Source organism: Rhipicephalus microplus, chromosome 2 (genome assembly GCF_043290135.1).
Source record: "Rhipicephalus microplus isolate Deutch F79 chromosome 2, USDA_Rmic, whole genome shotgun sequence".
NCBI lineage: Eukaryota > Metazoa > Arthropoda > Arachnida > Ixodida > Ixodidae > Rhipicephalus > Rhipicephalus microplus.
The window spans coordinates 138,089,244-138,110,728 of record NC_134701.1 but is presented as its reverse complement, the minus strand read 5'-3'; the positions used below and the strand labels follow the sequence as shown (position 1 = coordinate 138,110,728).

Genomic DNA, 21,485 nt, shown 5'->3' with positions numbered 1-21,485 from the left:
CACACGCGAATGTGCGCTCAATGTGAGTATGGTTGAAGACCTCTACCTCTTTAATTTTCTGAAATATACTTACCCTAAATTAACCAGAAACGTCGTTACTATATATCTTAACCGTGCTGTTATAACTGACGAGTATGGTGATTCACATTGCGTCGCCTGTATCTCTTGTCCACTAACCCCCTTTTTTTCCCCTTTGCGTCGCATTTGGTGCCGTCTGAGAATCGCCCCAATTAACCAAGATAGGAACAAACACGACCGAATTGACGAGAGTTTGATGTTATAAAAGTATACGCTTTTCGGAACCGAAGAACGCATCTGAAGTATACAAGTTTTCGAATTTAGGGGGTCTTATAAACAAAGTTCACCTGTACCTTTCCCGGCGGTACTTGATTAGCAGAGAATAACGAGAAGTGACACTTGCTTTTCTAGTAGCTACTGCTTTCTGCGGAAATTGATCCACAACAGTTGGTGTGCCTAAATGATTTCTTCTGTCTGTGCCTTCTTCTTGGTGCAATGGAAGTTTAGTTTTGCATCACACTAACAGTCTGTGTGCGCATATTTTTGAGGCAGATGGTGCTGTTTTGTTACGTAGAAATTTGTGCGAATGTACAATAATCGCAACAAATTTTGTTCTGATTCATTCATTACACAGTACCTAGGCTAAATCTGTCTAGTTAAATGAAAAGTAGAACCATTGATACCGTTAGTTTGATTTGGTCCCATTTGTGGTCCAAGGTTTGTTCTAAGAGGTGGCCCAAACTTCCACGTCCTTGACGGGGCTCCGCTTGCTGTCCAGTGACACAGTTGTTTGTTGAGGAAGCTGCAGGTAAGGAGGTCAGCTGCGTGGAAAACAAAATACCCATGCTGAACCTATTCGGTGAAACCATATTTCTTACACCCATGGATATTCAACTACACTCAGCGTGGTATGTCTACGATACACCATGACAATTGAGAGGCTAGAACCTTGAGCTTACCCCATTTAATGGTCAATTGCTGTGCTGAGCTTCAGAACCTACTCCTCATTCTGCACCACAATTGTACGTATCGATGAAGACATAACATTAACATCTGTAGGTATACATATATATCGCTGCACGTTAAAGGAACCCCCCCCCCCCCTACTCAAAATTCGTTAGGTGCCCGTCACGAATATGCGCATCGTTATCATGTGCTGCTTTGTGTTATTTGTGTATTCCACAAGTAATGCGCATCGTAATCAAGTGGTGAGCTATGTGTCATTTGTGTATCCGCTTTTAAGCGGGCATGTTGGGGTAAATTGTATATGTCAGTTTTAAAATAATATGTTAGAAAAGATTGCAAATATTCCCAAAAATTTGACATGCTCAAAAAAAAAGTCAGTGGGCGTCAAGTGACCCCCTTTTTTAAGCCTACGTTGCCTATACTTTGTATGACTCACACCCAAATTATAAAATTGGTTCACTTATTCATTGTACCTTTTCTCAGGAACCACTAAAATGAAGGCAATGATATTGAGCCATGTTATTGTTGAGACTCATGGGTTATATCTGAACTAAAAATATTATATTTTGCTTGAATCTATTGGCAAAACTTAAAATAACTGCACATACAAGGCAACAAAGAGTGCGTGCTTGTTGTGTACTTTTTTTTGCAGCTTTACTTTTTATGAATTTTGCAATTCTTTTTTGTTCACCGTGTTTCCAACTTGTAGCTCATGCATCAAAAGCTTTATCAAAAACAGTTTAATACTTTTAAGGTACATTGAAGTTCAAAGAAACTATAAAGAAATGTAATTAAAAAAACAAAGTTTTACGTGAGCGTGCTGCTGAGTTTATAGGGCACGCGGCGCACTTCGGCGCATTATTCAAACCACTTGCAATGGCCGCTCAACGTCGACTTCTCACTGGTTTTTTCCTCGGAGTACAGTGAACGTTTCGGTGTCAAAATTGCCAATTCAATGTTTTGCGAGCTTTACCCTACCTTACGCCCTTAAGCATAAATTTGTGCTGGTTTCAATGACCAGCTGCGTTTTAAACAAAAAGAAAAGTGCATTATTTTGCTCAGATATGCTTATAGTCTGGCGAGCTGGACCCCATTCATGACTGCATCCATCTCTCTCTCTTGCCGTGCGCGCGAGAGATAGAAAGAGTATTAGAGAAACGGAAATTTTGCTGGCATCTATATAGCACTATAATGCTACTCTGTATAAGGGTGGGAATAGACTCAAGTATTGAACAAGAGAAGGGATTAAAGATTAATAAAAGAACATTATCGAAAAGTAAAAATATACAAGTGTATCTTATAAATATATTTACAGCTAAAGTGTCAAATATCTTAGGCTTTCACATGGAAAGTAGTCAATCAATAAAGCTCTCCGACAAGGCTAGTTAGTGACAAGTGACTGTAAGCTACGAGTCTGTTTTCCAGAAGAAAAGAAAGGAGGGAAACTAAAGGCAGGCACGTCAACCAGTCTGGAAGAGTTGGTCTGCTACCCTACACTGGGAAAAGGATGGGGAAGTTATAAAAAATGAAAAGGAAGCAGGAGAGAGCGCTCACTCACAAATTCAATGGTCCTGGCAAACTGTGCCCATTCGTTGCCCGAACATCTGTCTCTCGCAGCGGTACGTAGGGAATTAGAGAAATATGCACTCCATTGTATCTGAGGCTCCACAGTTATCACAGCAGGGACTAGCGGTACAGTCAATGTAGTGCAAATATCGTTTCATGTGTTCAACATTCTGTCGAAGACGATGATACAGTCTTAGGTGGCAATGAACTGTTCGGAAAATTTTCGCTCTGACATCTAGAAAAATACAATGCAGAACGTCATCTTCTTGAAGTGCTGATTTCAAGCGGCGGTTTTTCCCTCGATAGGCATCGACTTAGCATAGTTCGAGGCGTCAGTTTGGGTAAAAAGTACGCGTTTGAAACTTCAATTTTAGAGTTCGCGTACTCATATGTGCAGCGTGTGTACTTGGATTTAGCCGCACATGGGTTACATCGAGGCACAACAATGCATGCGATACAGATATTTTAGAGCCCTAAACCACGATTTGCAACTACCGTGCTGTCCTTTTTCATGTATCGTAGGGAGCCTATGCTTATACGCAAAGCTTACCTCTATGCTCTGTAGTTCTTTTCTAAGTAACTCTTGCTTATTCTGAAATCACGCCAAGCTTTGATTCCTTACTACACAGACATGTAAATTGGAAGTGTGCCCTATTTTTCATCCTCGGCACCTGCATTTACACTACTTACTATATATAAAAACCTATATGAAAACAGTTCCTATTTTTCTTCCTATATTGAAGTTTCTCCTCGCAATCTCCACTTGGTTCTTCACAATGAAGGAAGTTTATTTATATATATGGGTAATTCCACTTCAACTGTACCCGGTCATTTATCGATCATCTCAGATCATGCTGAAAAAAATAGTGCAGGTATATGTGGACCTAAGAAGTTGTTTTGAGGCGTTATATATCACAAAAATTGTTTTGCCTAGAGGGCGCATCAAACTTTGGCCACACAAGTGAAAATGTAAGGCAATAAATACTTTATATAACAGTTCTAATATGATCAATTATAAGAAGCCATTTTTTTTATTGTCAAGGCGCTACTCCTCAATGACTGAAACAGTTTATTATTTTGTTTACCTTGATTTTCTTTCGGTCATGCCAAAAAATAAAATATGCTGCATGTTAAGCGTTTTTTGAGCAAGATTTCTTTCGTGAGTAATGTATTCACATTTTTGCTTTATATGCTCCTATATCAAATGATTAAAGCACTTGGAGCGCATGGAGCAAAAACAGTGCAATAATACTGTGACAAAGTTGGGAGAAATGACCTTATGGCTTCTGATGCAAAATAAATTTCGCAGTTGAGTGGTCCAAATCAACGAATGTCTTATATTTCTTGCATAGTATGTTTTGTTGGTAAAATATGCAGAAATTAAAAAAAAATGTTTTTGTTTTATGCGTAGTTTTTAGGGCCGTTTAGTTCAGCCGCAAACCACCAATGCCACTACGCCTCCACGGCAGACATGTACGTGCCGCTGCCTGTACAGATTAGTTAACTTGTCTTCTCTTTTAAAGCCATCTATCGTAACATAGTGGCTCACCAGCAGCTAAAGTTTCGGCTCCTTTAGGTACTGTGTCGCAGTGGTCCGTTGCGGTGATAACGATGTCATCGAGTGCAATATATGCTGGTGTCGATGCTGGTCCCATGGTTCCTACAAATGTAATCTACAAGAAACGAAAACAGGAAGTAAGTGGAACGGTCACTGCTAGTTTTTTTTTCCTAAGCAAAACAGTGACTGATCAGTATTTCTTCAAATGCTGCCATTACGATTTCACATGCTAACTCTAAAACAACAGCGCCAATAAGCACATGTGGCGCAAGGAACAAACTGTGTGTGCAAGTGGAACCACAGCGGTAGAAAATGTGGCTGTGGACGCTATTGACTGCAGATGCTACCTCGCGTTAGCTGTAAGCTTCCATTCGTCATAGACGTATCAGACGGGGGGAAGGGGGGGGGGCAAGGGGGCGTTGCTTCTTCCTTCTCATTGAGAAAAGTTGGAGGGGCCCGCCCACTTTCGACAGTGGTCGCTGTCGGCTGCACCCTGGAGAAAACAACAACTAAGGCGAAATTTTCCTTCACCAATGTAATAACTCAATTATTTTGTTACGAGGAAATTAAAATATTACGAGAAAAAGTTACAATATAGTGACAATTTTTAACATTTAAACTGTAACCATTTCCTTAAAGGCTCTTTGCGACGCTTTCCGCCCTGTGCTGCAGCACTGCAGGGCAGGCTAGCACTGAACAGGGGTCCTGTAATATTACATCACTTGTTCATGTTTTGATTATGCTGCGACTGAACAATGCTGTTATAGATGGGAACGAAAAAGCTTTTTATGGACCGGTCAAAGCATGTGCTGCTTCACCAAAATATTTTTTTCATCGAAAAGCCTTACCATCACCGCTGCTCTGTCGAAGCTGCTGTGAGCACATGATTGCGACTAATATTTCTAAATATTTTAGTTTTCCCGTACTAGAAGCAACAAGAAAGGCTTCCACTTTAATCTCAGATAAATCTTATCAGGCTTGCTTATAGCAACTTGAAGTGACGGTGACATGCTTGCAAAGTCGTGACAAATAAAGCAGTGGACTCGAGCTCAGTGGGAAGCTACTGCAGACTGAATGCGGACTACTAAATGCTCAATATATCTTTGGTTCCTCAAAGATTGCTTCACATTTATAAACTGAATTATTTGTGAGCTCTCTTTAGCCATACAAAGATTTCATTTATTGATTTGAGGCGTTATATATATATTACTTATATATATTATAATCACTGTTGAGGAGGCCATTATCAACTTAATTGTATTTATTCTGCAAGTTGTGAGGTAAACGAGATGCATAAAAAGCGTCGCGTGTAATGTTATTACATGCATGACAAACATATAGATGTTGTCCCAGTACATGCTGCTTAAAACTGACTGTTTATTTTTTTTTGCACGATTGAACAATTGCTGGTTGTATGAAAAATCACATGAAAGTGTGAGTGCGTCAAAGAAGTTGTCTCTCTTTTAATGCGCATATATATATATATATATATATATATATATATATATATATATATATATATATATATATATGGCCAGATTCTAGGCCGAAGGCCGAAACGTCGAAATAAACCACGTTGTGACCACTCACGGAGGATCTACTTGACTACTTGCAACACTACGGCCACTCAACCACCATGCCTGCCTATATGCAAAATGCAGCCACTTAATAGGTCTGCTGAGTATTCTAAATAAGTCTGGTGTTATCTGTAATACAAGCGTTGCTGGTTATTTTATGATATTTTGCTTTTATTCAGCCTGGTATTCAACGAAGTTTTCAATAAAATGTTATTTATGCATGTGGCTTCTGATTATTCACCCTCCCATATGCAGTTTTATTTAGAAAAACAAATAAAGCATCTCGCTTACATTTATTTTTAAATTGGGAGAGCCACATGCACGCGACAAATGTGAAGCTGTGTCTTAAATTAGAAGTTACTAGGTTATCTCATTAGCAATTATTTTGCAGAGCTACTTGCCAGTGAAAAGTTTGTCTAGTATATCATACTTGCTGGTATACTGGCCATAGATACGTTTTCTATCACTTCAGCTGAAGAGGGGTGTGAGGAGAAAGGTCCTCCCTCGGAGGACAAGTGACGGGGGAGGGGGGTAAATCTTTTCTTAATTTTTTTTCTAGTGTATTGATTAGATATGTAACTACTCGAACAGACAAACGTGCGGAGATACATAAATAATGCTTACACCATTCCCCCTCCCCTCAATTCACGAAAACAATTCTTGCTAAGCTGCAGCTTTTTTTATAAAAGTTTTTTACTAAAAAGTATCTGCTAGCATAGACATATTCACTGCTCCCCAAGACGTTGTATCAAGTATGCGTGCATCTTGTACCAACGCAGCTCACGCTTCAGCTTAGACATCATTAACATATAAGAGTAAGACCTTCACTTAACTGTTGTTTTGTTGCACGCCACACAAATTGCCAATAATTTTTTTTCTCACCGTTATGTTGTGTGGCGCTGCAATGCGGCCTTGTTGCCAAGTAGCAGGACCAACACTTTGTTGACTCCACAGGGCCAGATGAAGACGCCTTTGAGGCGCTTGCTTGTAGTAGGAAACCTACAAAGAATAGTTGCCTGATTTGAACATTAAAGAGAAAGGAAATTTTTCTGCGTACTAATAACAGCTCTTTCACAATATGAAAATCATGACATCAGCTGCGAGAATACACTTTGTAAGTGAGACAATGTTTAAAGGAGAGATGTTTGTGGTGACCACCTCTTGAAATTTGTGCAGCACTTGCCGTGATGTAGATATTGATGGCGGGCACTAACACCTACGTAATTTGTGGCAGATGAAATAAAAGCACATCAATCTCTAAGGGGGACCAAAGAGTTAACATACAAATTTTCATCCATTTTGCAGAACCCCTGCTGATATAAGAAAAATACACTTTGAAATACGTGACCTCCTGCACGGAGTGCCCGGTGCGAGATTTGTAACTAAAATTTTGATCTACCCTTCTTCCCACTATTACAAAACTCAAATTGGTCGTGCTAAATTCGAATTGATAGTGCTTTCATAGCATTATCCATCAATTTAAAGAGGTTCATTTGTTCACTTTTGTGTCTGCTGAACTTACTGACGAGATGAAACTTGTTTGTTCGGCACTATGCATTGCGACTGTAGTTTGGCGTTTAAATATGAAGGAACTAATGCATAGTTAGAGTGCCTTGAAGACAATTTGAGAGGTTCAGGCGTATTACTGCTGCATGAGTGCCAAATATTGCTGACGCTTTTGTTGGAGATCATTTTTTCACGCTTAAAAGGATGTGTTTTGCTTTAACAATATGCTGCAGACAGATATCCATTGTTCCGATTAGAAATACCATGTAGTCCACGCGTTCATTTGTCGGCCCGAAGTCAGCCAAGGAAAAAAGAGTAACCTGGACATTTCTTGAGCAGCAATGCACAAAGGAAATTGCCCCATCAAGAAGCTATTCTTACCTTCAGGTTTGTACTGTTGTCGCCTGAGATAATGTACCAAAAGACGACACATTGGGATATCTCGTTGTTCTGAAGAAGTCTTTCTCCGATTAGCACGGCGTGGTCTCCACTTTTTCTCTCATAGTTACTCACGAATGCGTATGAACCTGAAAGAACAACGAGTAACCAATACGGGAACACATCAATGTCTGTATATTCTAGAAATACTTTGTATGGCGCTTTGAAAATGACTATTGCTAGACACTACACCACACATGTGATGATTGTCGTACTGCGTCAACTTTTACGAACTTCAATTTGCAAAAAAAAAATTACACAGTGGTGGTTCTGAGGTCACCATGAATGTGCTTAGTCAGTTTTCATAGCACAAAAAATGAAAACGTTTAATCCATGCAGAAGGTATGGTAATACCAAGCCGGGTCTGATTTTTATATACTGAAGGCACTGTTGCATTGGAAGGTGCACCCCCACTAATTTTTACGGGGACAACGCGCATAATTTTAAGCGCACATCGAGTACTACTTCCTTTTTTAGGGCACACTTGCGACTGTTTTAATCATTTGCTGTTATTATTTTGCTTGAGGCCACATGGTTTCACCTTCACAGTCGCAAGCGCTGCTGTGAACGCAAGCGTCTTTCTTCTACACTACGAGCACAAAATAACTACAAATTAGTGTAAGCAAAAATAAATGTTCACTACGTAGCCTAAAATAAATACAAGTATGAGGAAAAGACTGGTATTTTAGCTCTTACCATTGGTTAAGGCATAATTGGTTTATTTACACTCATTACGCGATGGTTTCACAATGTGAAGCACAAGCTTGACAATTGAAGACTCTTGTGATTTACGCTATCGAACAATTCAACAAGGTTGATGCGTCACTAATTATAAACTCACAAACGATTATACTTTTTGTAAATCACAATAAAATGTGTACTGCTCATAAATTGAAGATAACAGGTGATCAACTGTTCCTGACGGTTTCTTGGCGGTATGCGAATCACCTGAACTGTTGCCGAGTGTATGGTCCCGACGTGGTCTCAGTAGCGTTGTCTTAATGTTTCCCCCACCAAGAACCCAGAAGAGCTTCCCGCTGCCTGGATCGTTGATGTTCTTCCAACTGCCCCAGCCATCTTCAAAGTCGCACTGTTGGTTTTTCAAATCTGCAACAAAGCATAGCGAGTGCTTCTTTTAGATGAAACGAATGAACTATGAAATAAAATCCTTATATTTTTATGACAGAAAGCACAGACCATAGTTCAACCGAGAGATATGCCCCCAAAACGCCTGCTATCTTGGTATTAAACTTTTTGCAGACGATTGACTGCAGGAAACATTCGCTAAAATGACCGTGCCAAATTAAAATTAGACAAATTAGATTGTATGAGAAGTACAGAGTGACTATTGAGAACTTATTGCATAAAGGACGAGCCAATATTGTTATTCCACCAGCTCGCACAGCTAATTTAACCTACTTTCTACCAACCTTCGGGCTGTCCCGGACATAACTTTTCCACTGTCTCTTGAACTGCACAAAGCCCCTGGTGGTAGGTCATAATGTTAATCCCTATCATTGTGGCAGTTTATTCTTGGGGCCCTTGACCCGGAAGATCAGCTGTGGCTGGTAGAACGACCATGTCTAGAGAAGCTGATGAGGAGCTCCCAGACGTCAAGGGGTTCACCCATAGATAGTTCTAAATAAATAAATGTGTAATCATTCATTCATCCTTTTATTCATCCATGCTTTCTGTGAGCTAACGTTGGTAGTGTGTATTTTTATGAAATTAAAACGCAAACCATTCGTATTCAGAAAATACAGCACTGAAACGTTGCGTAAAGTGTCATTATCTTCAGTATTGCCATGTTTGCTAACATTGAATCATGTATATATATGGAAACAAGTTTCTGTTTCATCGAAGATGCAGATAGCAAAGCACTAATAAATATTTTGTTAGTTTACATTTCATAATTTTTACACTCTAACTAGATTGCAGTGTAACTTTCTTTTAAGTACCATGACAGCCTACTGAAGATCACAAATTGCAATTCTTGAACAGTTATTTCAAAAACGAATAAATGATTCACCTCTTTAGTTGTGGAATTTACTCTTTAGATGGCGGAATGCTGTTGATTCATGTCTCTGGAAACAGTACCATTGAGGTGTTTCTAGTAGTATTATTAACCATACAAGTTTTAGCGTGACCGCTTAAAATGAAACTTTTTAAACACATAGCAATGTTTCGTAGCGGTGGAATAAATACACGACATGATAAGAATACACGACATTTCAGTTCTGATGACCCCGTGTTTAAAGAGCCGGTGGCCTCCAAGATCACGTCTTTGGCTGCGTCCACGATGGGACCGAAGGTCAAAGACTCGCAGAGATTTCCTGGGTACTCTGGAAGGTCTGAATTTGAGTGTGGAGATCGTTTTTCTTCAAGAATTTCTCCTACTACTTCTTCGTCATTAGAAGGAGACAAAACAGTGGAAGATATTTCATGGTACCTTCAATCCCTTCAATCTATGTGACATGGTACCTTCCTTCCCTTCAATCTGTGTTCTAGATTCGGTGAACTTCTCACGTCAACATTTAAAAAGATTTAAATTCGGGGGAAGTGACATACATTGGGAACGGATTACCAGCGCCAGTATAATATAACACCTGTTCTATGAATTTCCAGAATGAGCGACAGCAGACATTTCAGTCGTTCGCTAGATTCATATTATTTTGACGCATTTTCCCCCTGCACACGGTTTCTTGCTTTAACTTTCACTAATCGCAGTGCTGCTGTTGACGTTTCAGAGCTTTCTTAGCTTTTTTTTTTTCTGAGCCGTAAACGAGTTGCGCGCGCTCAGGTTTTTTTTTGTTTTTGGTTTTGTTTTCAGGAGCACACTCATGCAGAACTGCCGTATAAACTTTGTACGTTTTGCTACATACCATCATATCCCATCGCCATCAATGGACACAGTGTCTGCTACGCCAGGACCCACAGGTTTTTGGGGGTCACGATCGATCGAAATCTCTGCTGGAGTCACCATGTGGCCACTCTAAAGAAGCGCCTAACGGCCATCGCACAACTTTTCAAGTTCCTCGGAGGCAAAACGTGGGGCACATCAGTGCACGCGATGTTGCATTTGTACAAAACGCTGTTTCTGGGGTACCTGCGGTATAGCTTGCCGGTACTGACGAACGCTTGCAAAAGCAGTATACGCACAATAGAAAACGCCCAGGGCCAGGCACTCAGAGTTTGTCTTGGATTACCACGCTGTACATCAACAGCGGAAACCATCGCAATCGCCAAAGATCATCCGGCCACAGTGCACATTACTTTGGAGGTGCTTAGAGCTCATATTAGACACCTTGCTCGCGCCCCTGCCCACCACCTAGCTTCGCTTCCAGAAGATCGACCGAGTGCCTCCTTCTGTAAGAGAGTATTGACTTTCCGTGAGTGCCTTCCAACAGTCTACACACCTCCGGAACGGATACTAACACCTCCTTGGTGCTTGGACCGACCAAAACTGCGCTTGACAGTGCCGGGGATTCGCAAGAAGGCGGAGCTCTCGGCGCCAGCTTTAAAGCAGATGATTCTACTCATGCTACACGAAGAATACAAAGATCATGTCAAACTTTACACGGATGGCTCGACAACTGTTGGAGGATCTGCAGGAGCTGTGATCTTCCCAGCAAGAGCCGAAACCATCCAGTTCAGAACGTCACACAAGACGACATCGACAGCCGTGGAGCTCGCGGCACTCCGCAGCGCACTCCGCAGGATTGACCAAGAGACACCACAAAAATGGAGCATTTTTACTGATTTGAAACCAGCTCTCCAATGTCTACACAATACTCTACGTCGTGGACCTCAAGATCAATTGGCGCTCGAAATACGACAACTGTACCATCACCTAATAGACGAAGGACATGATATATCTTTTCAGTGGTTACCAGGCCATTGCGGCATCATCGGTAACGAGCATGCCGACAATGCAGCTAAGAATGCTCACGAAAATGGAGTGATGGAACCTATTCCACTATCAAGAAGCGACGCAGCAGCAAAGATTAATACACTTGCGCAGAATATCGCAAGGTCTATGCGGAATACGCCCGGTTTTCTCCACACCCGTCTTCACCGCCTGGACCCATGCCTACGACTTACTATTCCATCTGGCCTACCCCGATCCGAGACGACCCTTCTCTGCCGTATGTGGCTTGGGGTGTCTTTCACGAACGCTTTTGCCTGCCGCATCGGAATGAGAGACAGCGCTACATGCGACCATTGCGACAATGACGAAACAATTGAACATATTTTATGTCAGTGCCCCCAGTACAGCTCTCAGCGACAGTCCCTCTCAGCAGTGTTTGCTCGCCTCGACGACCAGCCATTTTCTGAGCAGTCAATCTTGGAATGTCGGAAAGATCGAGCTTCACGCCAGAAAGCAACGAAGGCGCTGATGAAGTTTCTGCGAGCGACCCGCCTCGTAGAACGATTGTGACACTACTGTGTGCGAGTGTGTGTATGTGTGTTTGTGCTTCTCTTCCTCCCTTTCCCCTTACCCTTTCCCCAGTGCAGGGTAGCAAACCGGATATGTTTTCTGGTTAACCTCCCTGCCTTTCCGCATTAAATTTTCTCTCTTTGCTACATACAAACGCGATCCCCCACTACCTTTCACGTTGGCCATGCATGGACTACATCTACAGTGCTTCATGGTAAAATATTCATTTACCTGATACGCATAATTGCCAGTTCTATACCCTCTAATCAACTGCCAACATTTACAAGATTGGTCCATTAGTGACGCTTATTTGAAGTTCACCAACTCGAGAATGCAAACAGGTTTTTAATACTATATATTGATGTACAATGCCTACTTCGTAGCTGAGGTAGCATACGCCACTAAAACAGAACTCTGTACTGAAATGAAATAAATTATACTATTCATGAAGTCGAAGAAGACTAGAAATTTGTTTAGATATTATACGAGATTTTTCAAGCTATGCGATATCACTGCGCAGTGGCGGTTCAAGTACACATAATCACGCATATACATTGGTTGGTTTTGCGTGTTTTAATATATGTGGGTATGAGCATTTCAAAGAATTATTATGGTTACGCATCAGAGGGAAGACATTTTTGAAAAACAATTGAGTTTGCTCCTGTCATGGGATTGCATTTCAGTCACAATTATTACTCTCTCTCTGAAGACAGCCAAGGAAATATTATATTTAACAGAACAGTTATTGTTAGTCATTTTAAAGTGCATTGTGTTATTTTTGCACCACAGGTAAAGCGATTTGCCTTCACTAGTAGGAGTATTCTTATTTTAGGAGACACTGTTATGAGGGCTGGTGGTCAGATCTGACATCTTGCTCAGGATCAGCCTTTTGTTCTATGTGAAGCCTGTGTGACTGTGTGACACCGTTGGCGTCAACATGATTTTACAGATATCTGCTGCAAACAACATTTATTAATTTGATATATAACCTTGTATCAGTGCATGGCAACTAATGTCATTTGATGCACCGAATCACGTTAGGCAAAAGTAACATTAAACAGTCTCGTCCGACATGGGCCAAAGCTTCCTCAATATATACAGGTGACGCTTCCCGGGCATTACACTGCGTGTATGAATTTATAAGCGTCCAGATTATCTTCAATATATCCAGACCCTCTCAATCTTGTTATTCAAGTAACTGCAGTCACCACTGTGACTAACGTGCAGCATCCTCTGATTCGGGGAAAGAGTGTCGCTGACGGTTGTACTAGTTCTGCATCTCGATAATTCCATAGAGACACAAGAGAGTATCCTAAAAAATCATCGTAAGAAAAGTGTGGGTGTTCCATATGAAATAAGTACGAAAAGTATCACTGATACATGAACATCTCAGGATCAACGAGAAATTTGATTGTTGCGCTCATTAGGTGTTGTGCTTTGATTCTAATGAATGAGCACAAATGATCTCGCCTGAACACTCCACTGACCCTTTGCGCTCTTTGCGCTGTATATACGAGTTTTTATTATAATTTTGGAACAGGAAATGTATTCACGAACATTCGATAAGCCTGCGACGCATGACCAAGACAGCTCCAAATACCAACACACACAGAAAATGGCTGAACGAAAGTGGTAACACTTGAATGCCGTATTCAACTCCTACAAAAGAAGAAAAAATAACAGAATACTGCGACCTACAACATTTGTACAGGAGACTAGAATCGACACTATAAAAACCTCGATACAATTAACCAGCTTCTTCATTTTCACATACGACGTGTAGCCTTTATTGCAGGTAATTTTGCACGAAATAATCAATAGCTTCTTACGAGGGCGTAGTTATTTCAATTAGGGAGGCAGCTACAAAACATGCAAGGCCAGAAGGTGGTGAGCCATGGTGGTCCCAATACAGTAACCAGTGCTTCCGAGCCTTCTTCGAGATGTTGTCAGAATCACCTTAGTGTGTAACGATTTGCGTACAGGAAAGGTAACCATCTTTTATAGACACACTATACAAAGGTTGGGTTTGCCCAGTCTGGCTGGACATAAATCACGTGCACCACCCCTTCCGTCCATTCTTGGTAATGCCTAGTAGCCATATTTCGTATAGGGCGTCGCTCACAGGTCACTAATATTAGTGAACCATTACAAGTGCAAGGTATTTGAGTGCTTGACTACCGATGTACGTTTCGTGCGGCATGTCCCCATTCATAAATCTAGTATACTCAAACCGTACAATTTGGATCTAAATCGCATCGCACAATTAAACGCAGCATATATGCATGTGACACTATTCACCAAGTATCTAACGTACAGACAGCACAAACATTGCCAAAACCACCATGCTATGTCTTAATTATATAAACTAAGAGATTCCAAATTACCTTTCCTTCCACTGCAGTCCTTTAGAGCAATTGCGTCGATCACGCAGAAAGTTCTTCCAATGAACTGCTCCTTCTGTAGAATGCACTGCAACTCGATCTGCGCAAGTTGCATCGCGCAACGCATTATTGACCCATCTTGTCGTAATATTTTACATGTTCTTATTGCGAACCTGAATATTAAGTTCTTTTTTCACAGCTGACGTGCACGTTAGTAAGCACTAATCGTTCGTGTTCGTTACTCAATGTTTTGTTGTTTACTTTGCAGGGTCAGGTGATTACTTAGTCTTTAGTCATCTTCACCAAGACAATTTGATACAATTTTGCCTTGAATAATTCAAAACACAGATTGCAACCACAAGACAAAAGGGTTTACTTTACATAATCTTGCATCATTCACAAACCAAATACGCAGCATACGGAGAAGTATGATATAAAATAACCCTATTACATGTGTAAACTGGATGTAGTAGTTTTTAAAGAAAATACTGTGAATATGTAACTTAATACTGCTGATTTTTCCTCTCCTAGTATTTGTCTTTGCAAATGCAAAAAATAACATATAAGGGCACAGTCATTGTACAATGGAAATACTTGATGTACTACTGACCTTGAAATCCTTTTCTGCTCTAAAGGCAACGTTCACAGCGGTCCATCTGCCCCGTACTAAGGCTGGAGCAGGCTGGTACCAGAGGCGCGTCCGCACAACTGACTTGCCTGAAAAAGTTCGTTGAATATTTTTATATTCACTTATAACAAATACAAAAATATTTAGACCCTCGCAAAAACAGATTTGTTTAGATACTGCCAATAAATGTAGGCCTAAAACGTTACCTTCTAAATTTCAGTTCGACAAGTTTAGAAGAGTGCCTATTCGCTATATGAACCTTGTTAAACTTACGATGTTTTATTCGTGCCTTATAAGTATCCATCTGATAAGTATCTATCTAAATATATATCTACCTTATAAGCAACATATCTTTAAGACGGCACGTTTTACAAATGGTCGTTAATTTTCGACTTTGAATGCTCATAGTTCGTCATGAAACCAACCTAACACTTTAATCCTTTTGAGACAGTACGAGCTTAAGTCAGCCTAAGTCTTGACAAACCCTTAAAATTGGCCAGGCGAAAATGAAGAGACTAGTGCCAGACTCTACCGCCCCATCGACTACGTTTCTTTGGCGTAACGAGCGTGAGTCCAACTGCACCTCGGAAAACCCTTGTTTAGTTTCTTGCCTCATTCTGACTGAATAATAGCTTAGAGTACTTTCTTCGATATGCAATGGTGGTTGATAGCGTCGAAGGGTTTCGTTGTGACTCAATTCTTGTTAGTAGAGACGCCCCGAAAAGCGCGCGTCACAAATATTTAGTACCCTATCTATCTATCTATCTATCTATCTATCTATCTATCTATCTATCTATCTATCTATCTATCTATCTATCTATCTATCTATTCATATATATTGACGCAAGGCAAACGCAGTATTCAAACTACGCGCGCTAGTTTGTGCACCCCCCAAGAGACCAGCGGCTTGATGATGAAACAAGAAAAGGCCGTGACGGCGCGCGCCTTCTCAGCACGGGATTTTGATGAAAAAGAAGTGGTGCACCGCTCGAGGGTTTCCCGGAGATTGATCCCCTTTTGCCGATCGCCTGTTAGAAACGCTGCTTCATTTTCCTTTATTTTCGGGCACAAGTTAGCCCCAATAAACAGTTATTCGTACATCATTTGGATTGTACGTAACGATTCTGGTGGAGGAGCCGGGTAATGATCCCAAACCCAGTTGGACTTCGAGGAAGCAGCCCGGAACCACGAGCAGTCAAACCGAGCTCACGCCAGTTTGTCAGCGCTCCAGCCGTCGTCTAGGTGGTGAGCCGCCGGAGTTTCCCTTGCCACCAGAGCCCAGGGTGTCTCCAGCTGTCTTCGGTGAAAGTACCGAAATGTCGTCTCCAACCGCTGCCGCACACGTCGTTTTGTCTCCAGCCGCTGCCACGCACGTCGTTTTCGATGAGCCACGGACGCCGGACCCTTTTCATGGCGATCCTCATGAAGACGTCGAGGATTGCCTGGAGGGATTTGAGCGCGTCGCCAACTGCAACGGATGGACCGAAGAACGGAAGCTCCGCCGTGTTTATTTCGCATTGCAGCACAGCGTACGAACGTGGTTCGAAAACCATAAAGGTACCATTCGATCGTGGGATGATTTCCGACGGGAGCTACTGGCCACATACCCAAGTACAGACCGCTAGGAAAGAGCTGAAGCTGCCTTGCAAGCAAGAAACCAGCGCAACAATGAAAGCGTCGCAATGTATGTGGAAGACATGTGCCGGTTATTCCGCCGGTCTGATCAAAATATGAGCAAGGACAAGAAACTTCGGCACTTGATGCGTGGGGGTGAAGCAGGAGATTTTTGTTGGTTTGCTCCGATGCCCCCCGCGGAACGTCGCTGAATTTCGCACCGAGGCGACAGCGGTTGAAAAGACTCTGCAACAGTGAGCGAGGCACTACAATCGAGATGTCAACGTCGCATCCGTAGACGCGGTGTCTGCAGTCTGCAGGAATGGCATCGACGTATTACGAGAGCTCATTCGATCGGTGGTTCAAAAAGAGCTCCAGAAGCTAAACGGCAACCCCTCAACGGTCTCGTCATTAGCGGAAGTTGTTCGGGAGGAGGTGAGACAGGCAGTCCGTGAGCAGTAGCCACAAGCCCAGCCTGTTCAAGCGTCGGTTCCAATGCAGCCCGCAGTCTCGTACACCGAGGTGCTGAGAGGCACCCCTGTACCTCATTTCGTCCCCCCTGGACCTCCTTTCGCCGCCCCTGGACCCTATTTTGCCGCAGCTAGCACACATCTGCCGAAACCTCGATTTACTACGTCCCCAGCCGAGACTAGGATCCGAAAAGCTGATATATGGCGCACTCCTGATCGAATTCCGCTTGGTTATCACTGCGGCGAAGCTGGCCATCTTTACCAGATGTGTGAATACCGGACGTGTGAAAACCCCGAAGCTGGACTTCGGGGTTTTCCTGTAAACGCCGCCTGTTCTCGGAATGGGGAGCGATCTTTTGAAATCGATGAGTACTTGTCAATGCGTCAGGGTGCTCACTCCTCGCAGCAGCATCAGTCTCGGTCGACAGCGACACTGAGGTATCGGTCACCAAGTCCGCGCCCATCTTCAAACTCTCCCAGGCGACTTCCCCAAAGCCTGCTTCGGGAAAACTAGAATCGGTGACCTGGGGTGGTAAGGCCACTGCCGACGCAAGAAAACAACCTACAGTGCCGATTTCAAAATGTGATGATGGACACGAGACTACGTGCGGAAACGGTAACGTCGCTTTTGATTTGTCGGTAATTATAGACGGCTACGAAACGAATGCTTTGGTAGACACAGGCGCAGACTATTCCGTCATGAGTAGGTGACTTGCCAGAACACTGAAAAAAGTGCTGACCCCTTGGATAGGACCACAAGTGCGAACCGTCGGGGGACACCTTATCGATCCGGCAGGCATGTGTACTTCTAGAGTCGGGATACGCGGCTTCACCTACGTCGCCAGCTTCATTGTCCTGTGGAAGAGTCCAAGAGATGCAATTATCGGAATGGACTTTTTGCGGGCCAATGGCGCAGTGATAAACTTGCAGGAAGCGTGCGTCTCGTTCTCGACGAAACACGCCATCGCGACATTCGAGAGTGAAAAACGATTCGATGCGCTCCAGATTGCAGGTGATGATGTAACAGTACCTGCAAGATCCATCATTGTTGTCACCGCAAAAAGCAATGTGTACAACGACTATGAAGGAATGGCAGAAACCAATACTGGGCTGTTACTCGAGAAAGGTATCTGTGCAGCAAGAGGTATTGTACGACTGCGTGATGGGTGTACGAGTGTATTCCTGACAAATTTTCGAAATGAGGTGCAGCATCTTGCGAAGGGAAATGTTGTTGGTCACATGCACGATTACGTTCCGATTACGGATATAAATTCTTTGGAGACTGCACCACTACACCCCGACGGTATAGATTCCATACTCGCATCTATCCACATCGAAGCAGCCCTATCACCGAACTAGAAACAAATATCGAGAGCCTTATACTGGAGTGCGCCTGATGTTTTTCCACGTCATCGAAAGTTCAAAGAACATCTATCACCAAAAAGCACATCATAATCGATCAATCTGTTAGACCTATTTGCCAGCACCCGTACCGAGTGTCACCAAAAGAGAGAGAAGCCATCAGAGGCCAAGTTGAAGAAATGCTCAGGGACGACGTAATTCAACCGTTGGCCAGCCCATGGGCCTCACCTGAGGTACACTCAAAAAAATTTTACAACACAGAAGGGAAAAAACGGGTGTACGCATTAAAATCACTCATATGAACACCCTTCTTACGCCCCATTTTTAAAATTTGAGGTGTTCGTAATAAAACACCCTCAAAACACCCTATCTACACCCTTTATTTTGGGTGTAATGAACAAGGCTACAAATAATTGATTGATATGTGGGGTTTAACGACCCAAAACCACCATACGACTATGAGAGACGCTGTAGTGGAGGGCGCCGGAAATTTCGACCATCTGGGGTTCTTTAACGTGCACCCAAATCTGAGCACACGTGCCTAAAAGGCTACAAATGCAGGACAATTTCAGGCCATTTTGCTTATACTGTTAGTATACGTTAACCATTTTGATACAAGCAAGGCTCCCACTACTAGCTGCTTGCGAGTCTAGTAATAAATTGAAGCAGAAAGTAATGTGAGGGAAACGCAGTTTCTATCAATAAAGCACGCAAACTACTATAAGATGGAAGATACAGTAGGAGCGACGCTTGTTCAGTAGAGTAAGGGCCGATTCTCCTGTACCTGTTTCTTTCATTTGTGTCATTTGAGTGATTAGTCAACACTCACAAAGTACACTGATTTGCCTGAACAAGGTATTGTGGCGCACATTGGTGTAGCCATGCATAGAACACTCCCCCCCTCCCCCCGTCCCCCATAAGATCGAAGCTTTTAAAGCTGAAGATAAAACGTTCACCACCTGCAAAAAAAAACAACAACAGCACAGTTGTTTAGCCATAACCAATACGTCAGCAGGCCATCAGGTCCCTTAAAAACGAACATTGACGTCATGTATTTTTAGCAGGCACGTTTTATTTAATTACTGTAGCGAATGTACCACTTCATGTGTCCTCAAGAGTGCGCCATGGAAATAAGCAAGAGAACACCGACCATAAATAAAACTGCAGAATAAGGATATTTCGGTGACCTTGACGCAGCCTTGCACACAATGACGGGAGCCTTGTGGACTAAATTGCGAACAAAGCTGGGGAGCTGAAACGCATTCTCTAGTGCTCTCTCTCCATTTTTTTTTTTGTGTGTGAATCACCTTCTTTTAATTTATGTAACTTTCCCAGCAGACGTGCTTCGCTCAAAGCCATGCCTTTGTAGGTAGTGAGAAAACAACATTGATGAAATCATTTTCAGCCGCGGTCTTGTTCCAAGGATGTAAGCTAAATACAAATGTATTGTCGCTACGTGAAGACAGAAGTAGTGTTTAACAGGTTGAGAAAGTAGCAGAAGGTCAGTATTTTTATTTACTGCGCGCCAGAGCGTTCCTCTTCTTTCTTGTTATTGCTTGCTGCATGAAAGCATGCAGGTGCGCGTATGCGCTGTCGTCTTCGTCTTCCTAGCAGTACGCGCGTGGCAATATGTTGTCATTGAATAGTGTGACGGCCGATGCATGCAATGTTGCAATGTCTTTACTGTAATGAAAGTGCTGATAAAATAGCGCCTGCGTGACCCTGAATGTGCAGTCCCTAAAGACCCATAGAGCTAAGCAAAAAGCATCAGCTTAGCTTTTCTACCAAAATTCACTACATTAGGTCGGTGAAGGTGCGCTAAATATTTTGCTGCTGAATATTACAAATGCGCGTTCCGACTAGTAGCTCATGCTGGAAGCACTGCACCGTCACTATGTCCACTGCGATTCAGATGCACTGTTGAAGAACGAGTAGAACACAACAAATCACTGCCGCAAAAAAAAAAAGAAGAAGAAGCAGCGCCCGCGTTATCAGCAGAGGGCCGGAGCTAGCGTTAAACCGCATCTAGCCGGTCTGAGAGCGCCACAAGGCGCCATCAAGTCTCGTCGCCTAGACAACCTTGGCTGCCCGCCTTCCTCCGTGGCTGCCCGGTATTGCTGCGCACCGGGCGCACAGCGCGGGAAAGGGGTCGACATCGTCTTACATGTCACTGCGTGCGCTGGCGAAAAACCCTCCCGTGTGTGTGCGTGTGGTGCGCGTGCCTTCTCGATTGGTAGAGTTTATTAGTCGGTGATTGGTTTGAAATGTGCCTGCGCTCTGTGCTCCACCATATGTGTTCTGTCAGTGCTGATTATTGCGAAGGTGCACCAGTCTGAAGACTGGACCTGTGGATTCATATTGTGGAGCACTCGAGGTGAATTAGCGAGTACCGCTCTCACGTTGTTCCGTTCAGCGCTTTGTTAACTGCGTGAGCACGAGAATACCGCCTTCAAACAATTTTGTTTTCAACTAGTTGATGACAAATCAGCATTTGTTTACTTAGCGAGAATATTTGTCCGAACTGTTTCACGGGGATTATGGCGAAGTGTGACTGTGGGCAAGTTGTTTTGTTTGTTTAGATTGTTTGAAGTACAAAGCAGAGTGAGCGTGCGCCGCTGAGGTTCAGCGAAGAAATTGAACAGATTTTTGCGGTGCCCTTTGTTGGCAGTCGTTTTTAACGGGGCCCATTTGTGCTGCTCATCTATTTTAGTTTACTAATTATTACATGTTTTTGTTTTTTGTTTGTTTCTTTTTTATTTTCACCAAAACAAATACAATGGCGAAAAGGCGCCGTCCCCACATGTGTGGGGATGGCGCCTGTTAGCTCTATGCATCAACCGTATGTAAGACGCATATGCTTGGGCATTTAGGTAGTTCACTTACTTTCTTTTTTTTTTTCTTATTGCACAAAAAGACCGAGAACGGAAAACAAGGGCGTGGTGTCCATGTCGTTCTTTTCGGTT

General features: G+C 42.7%; 1 protein-coding gene across 1 annotated transcript in view; it reads right to left on the bottom strand.

The window, feature by feature from the left end:
- Positions 1 to 21,485, bottom strand: part of LOC119169733 (MAM and LDL-receptor class A domain-containing protein 1-like) — a 228,200-nt gene that overhangs the window by 158,280 nt on the left and 48,435 nt on the right. Inside the window, exons 7-13 of the mRNA XM_075885553.1 lie at positions 15,059 to 15,165; positions 14,452 to 14,548; positions 8,578 to 8,736; positions 7,573 to 7,718; positions 6,568 to 6,684; positions 4,100 to 4,223; positions 702 to 839 (exon numbers count right to left, since the gene is read on the bottom strand). Coding sequence (XP_075741668.1) covers positions 702 to 839; positions 4,100 to 4,223; positions 6,568 to 6,684; positions 7,573 to 7,718; positions 8,578 to 8,736; positions 14,452 to 14,548; positions 15,059 to 15,165 — 888 coding nt within the window. The remainder of the gene's footprint in view (positions 1 to 701; positions 840 to 4,099; positions 4,224 to 6,567; positions 6,685 to 7,572; positions 7,719 to 8,577; positions 8,737 to 14,451; positions 14,549 to 15,058; positions 15,166 to 21,485) is intronic.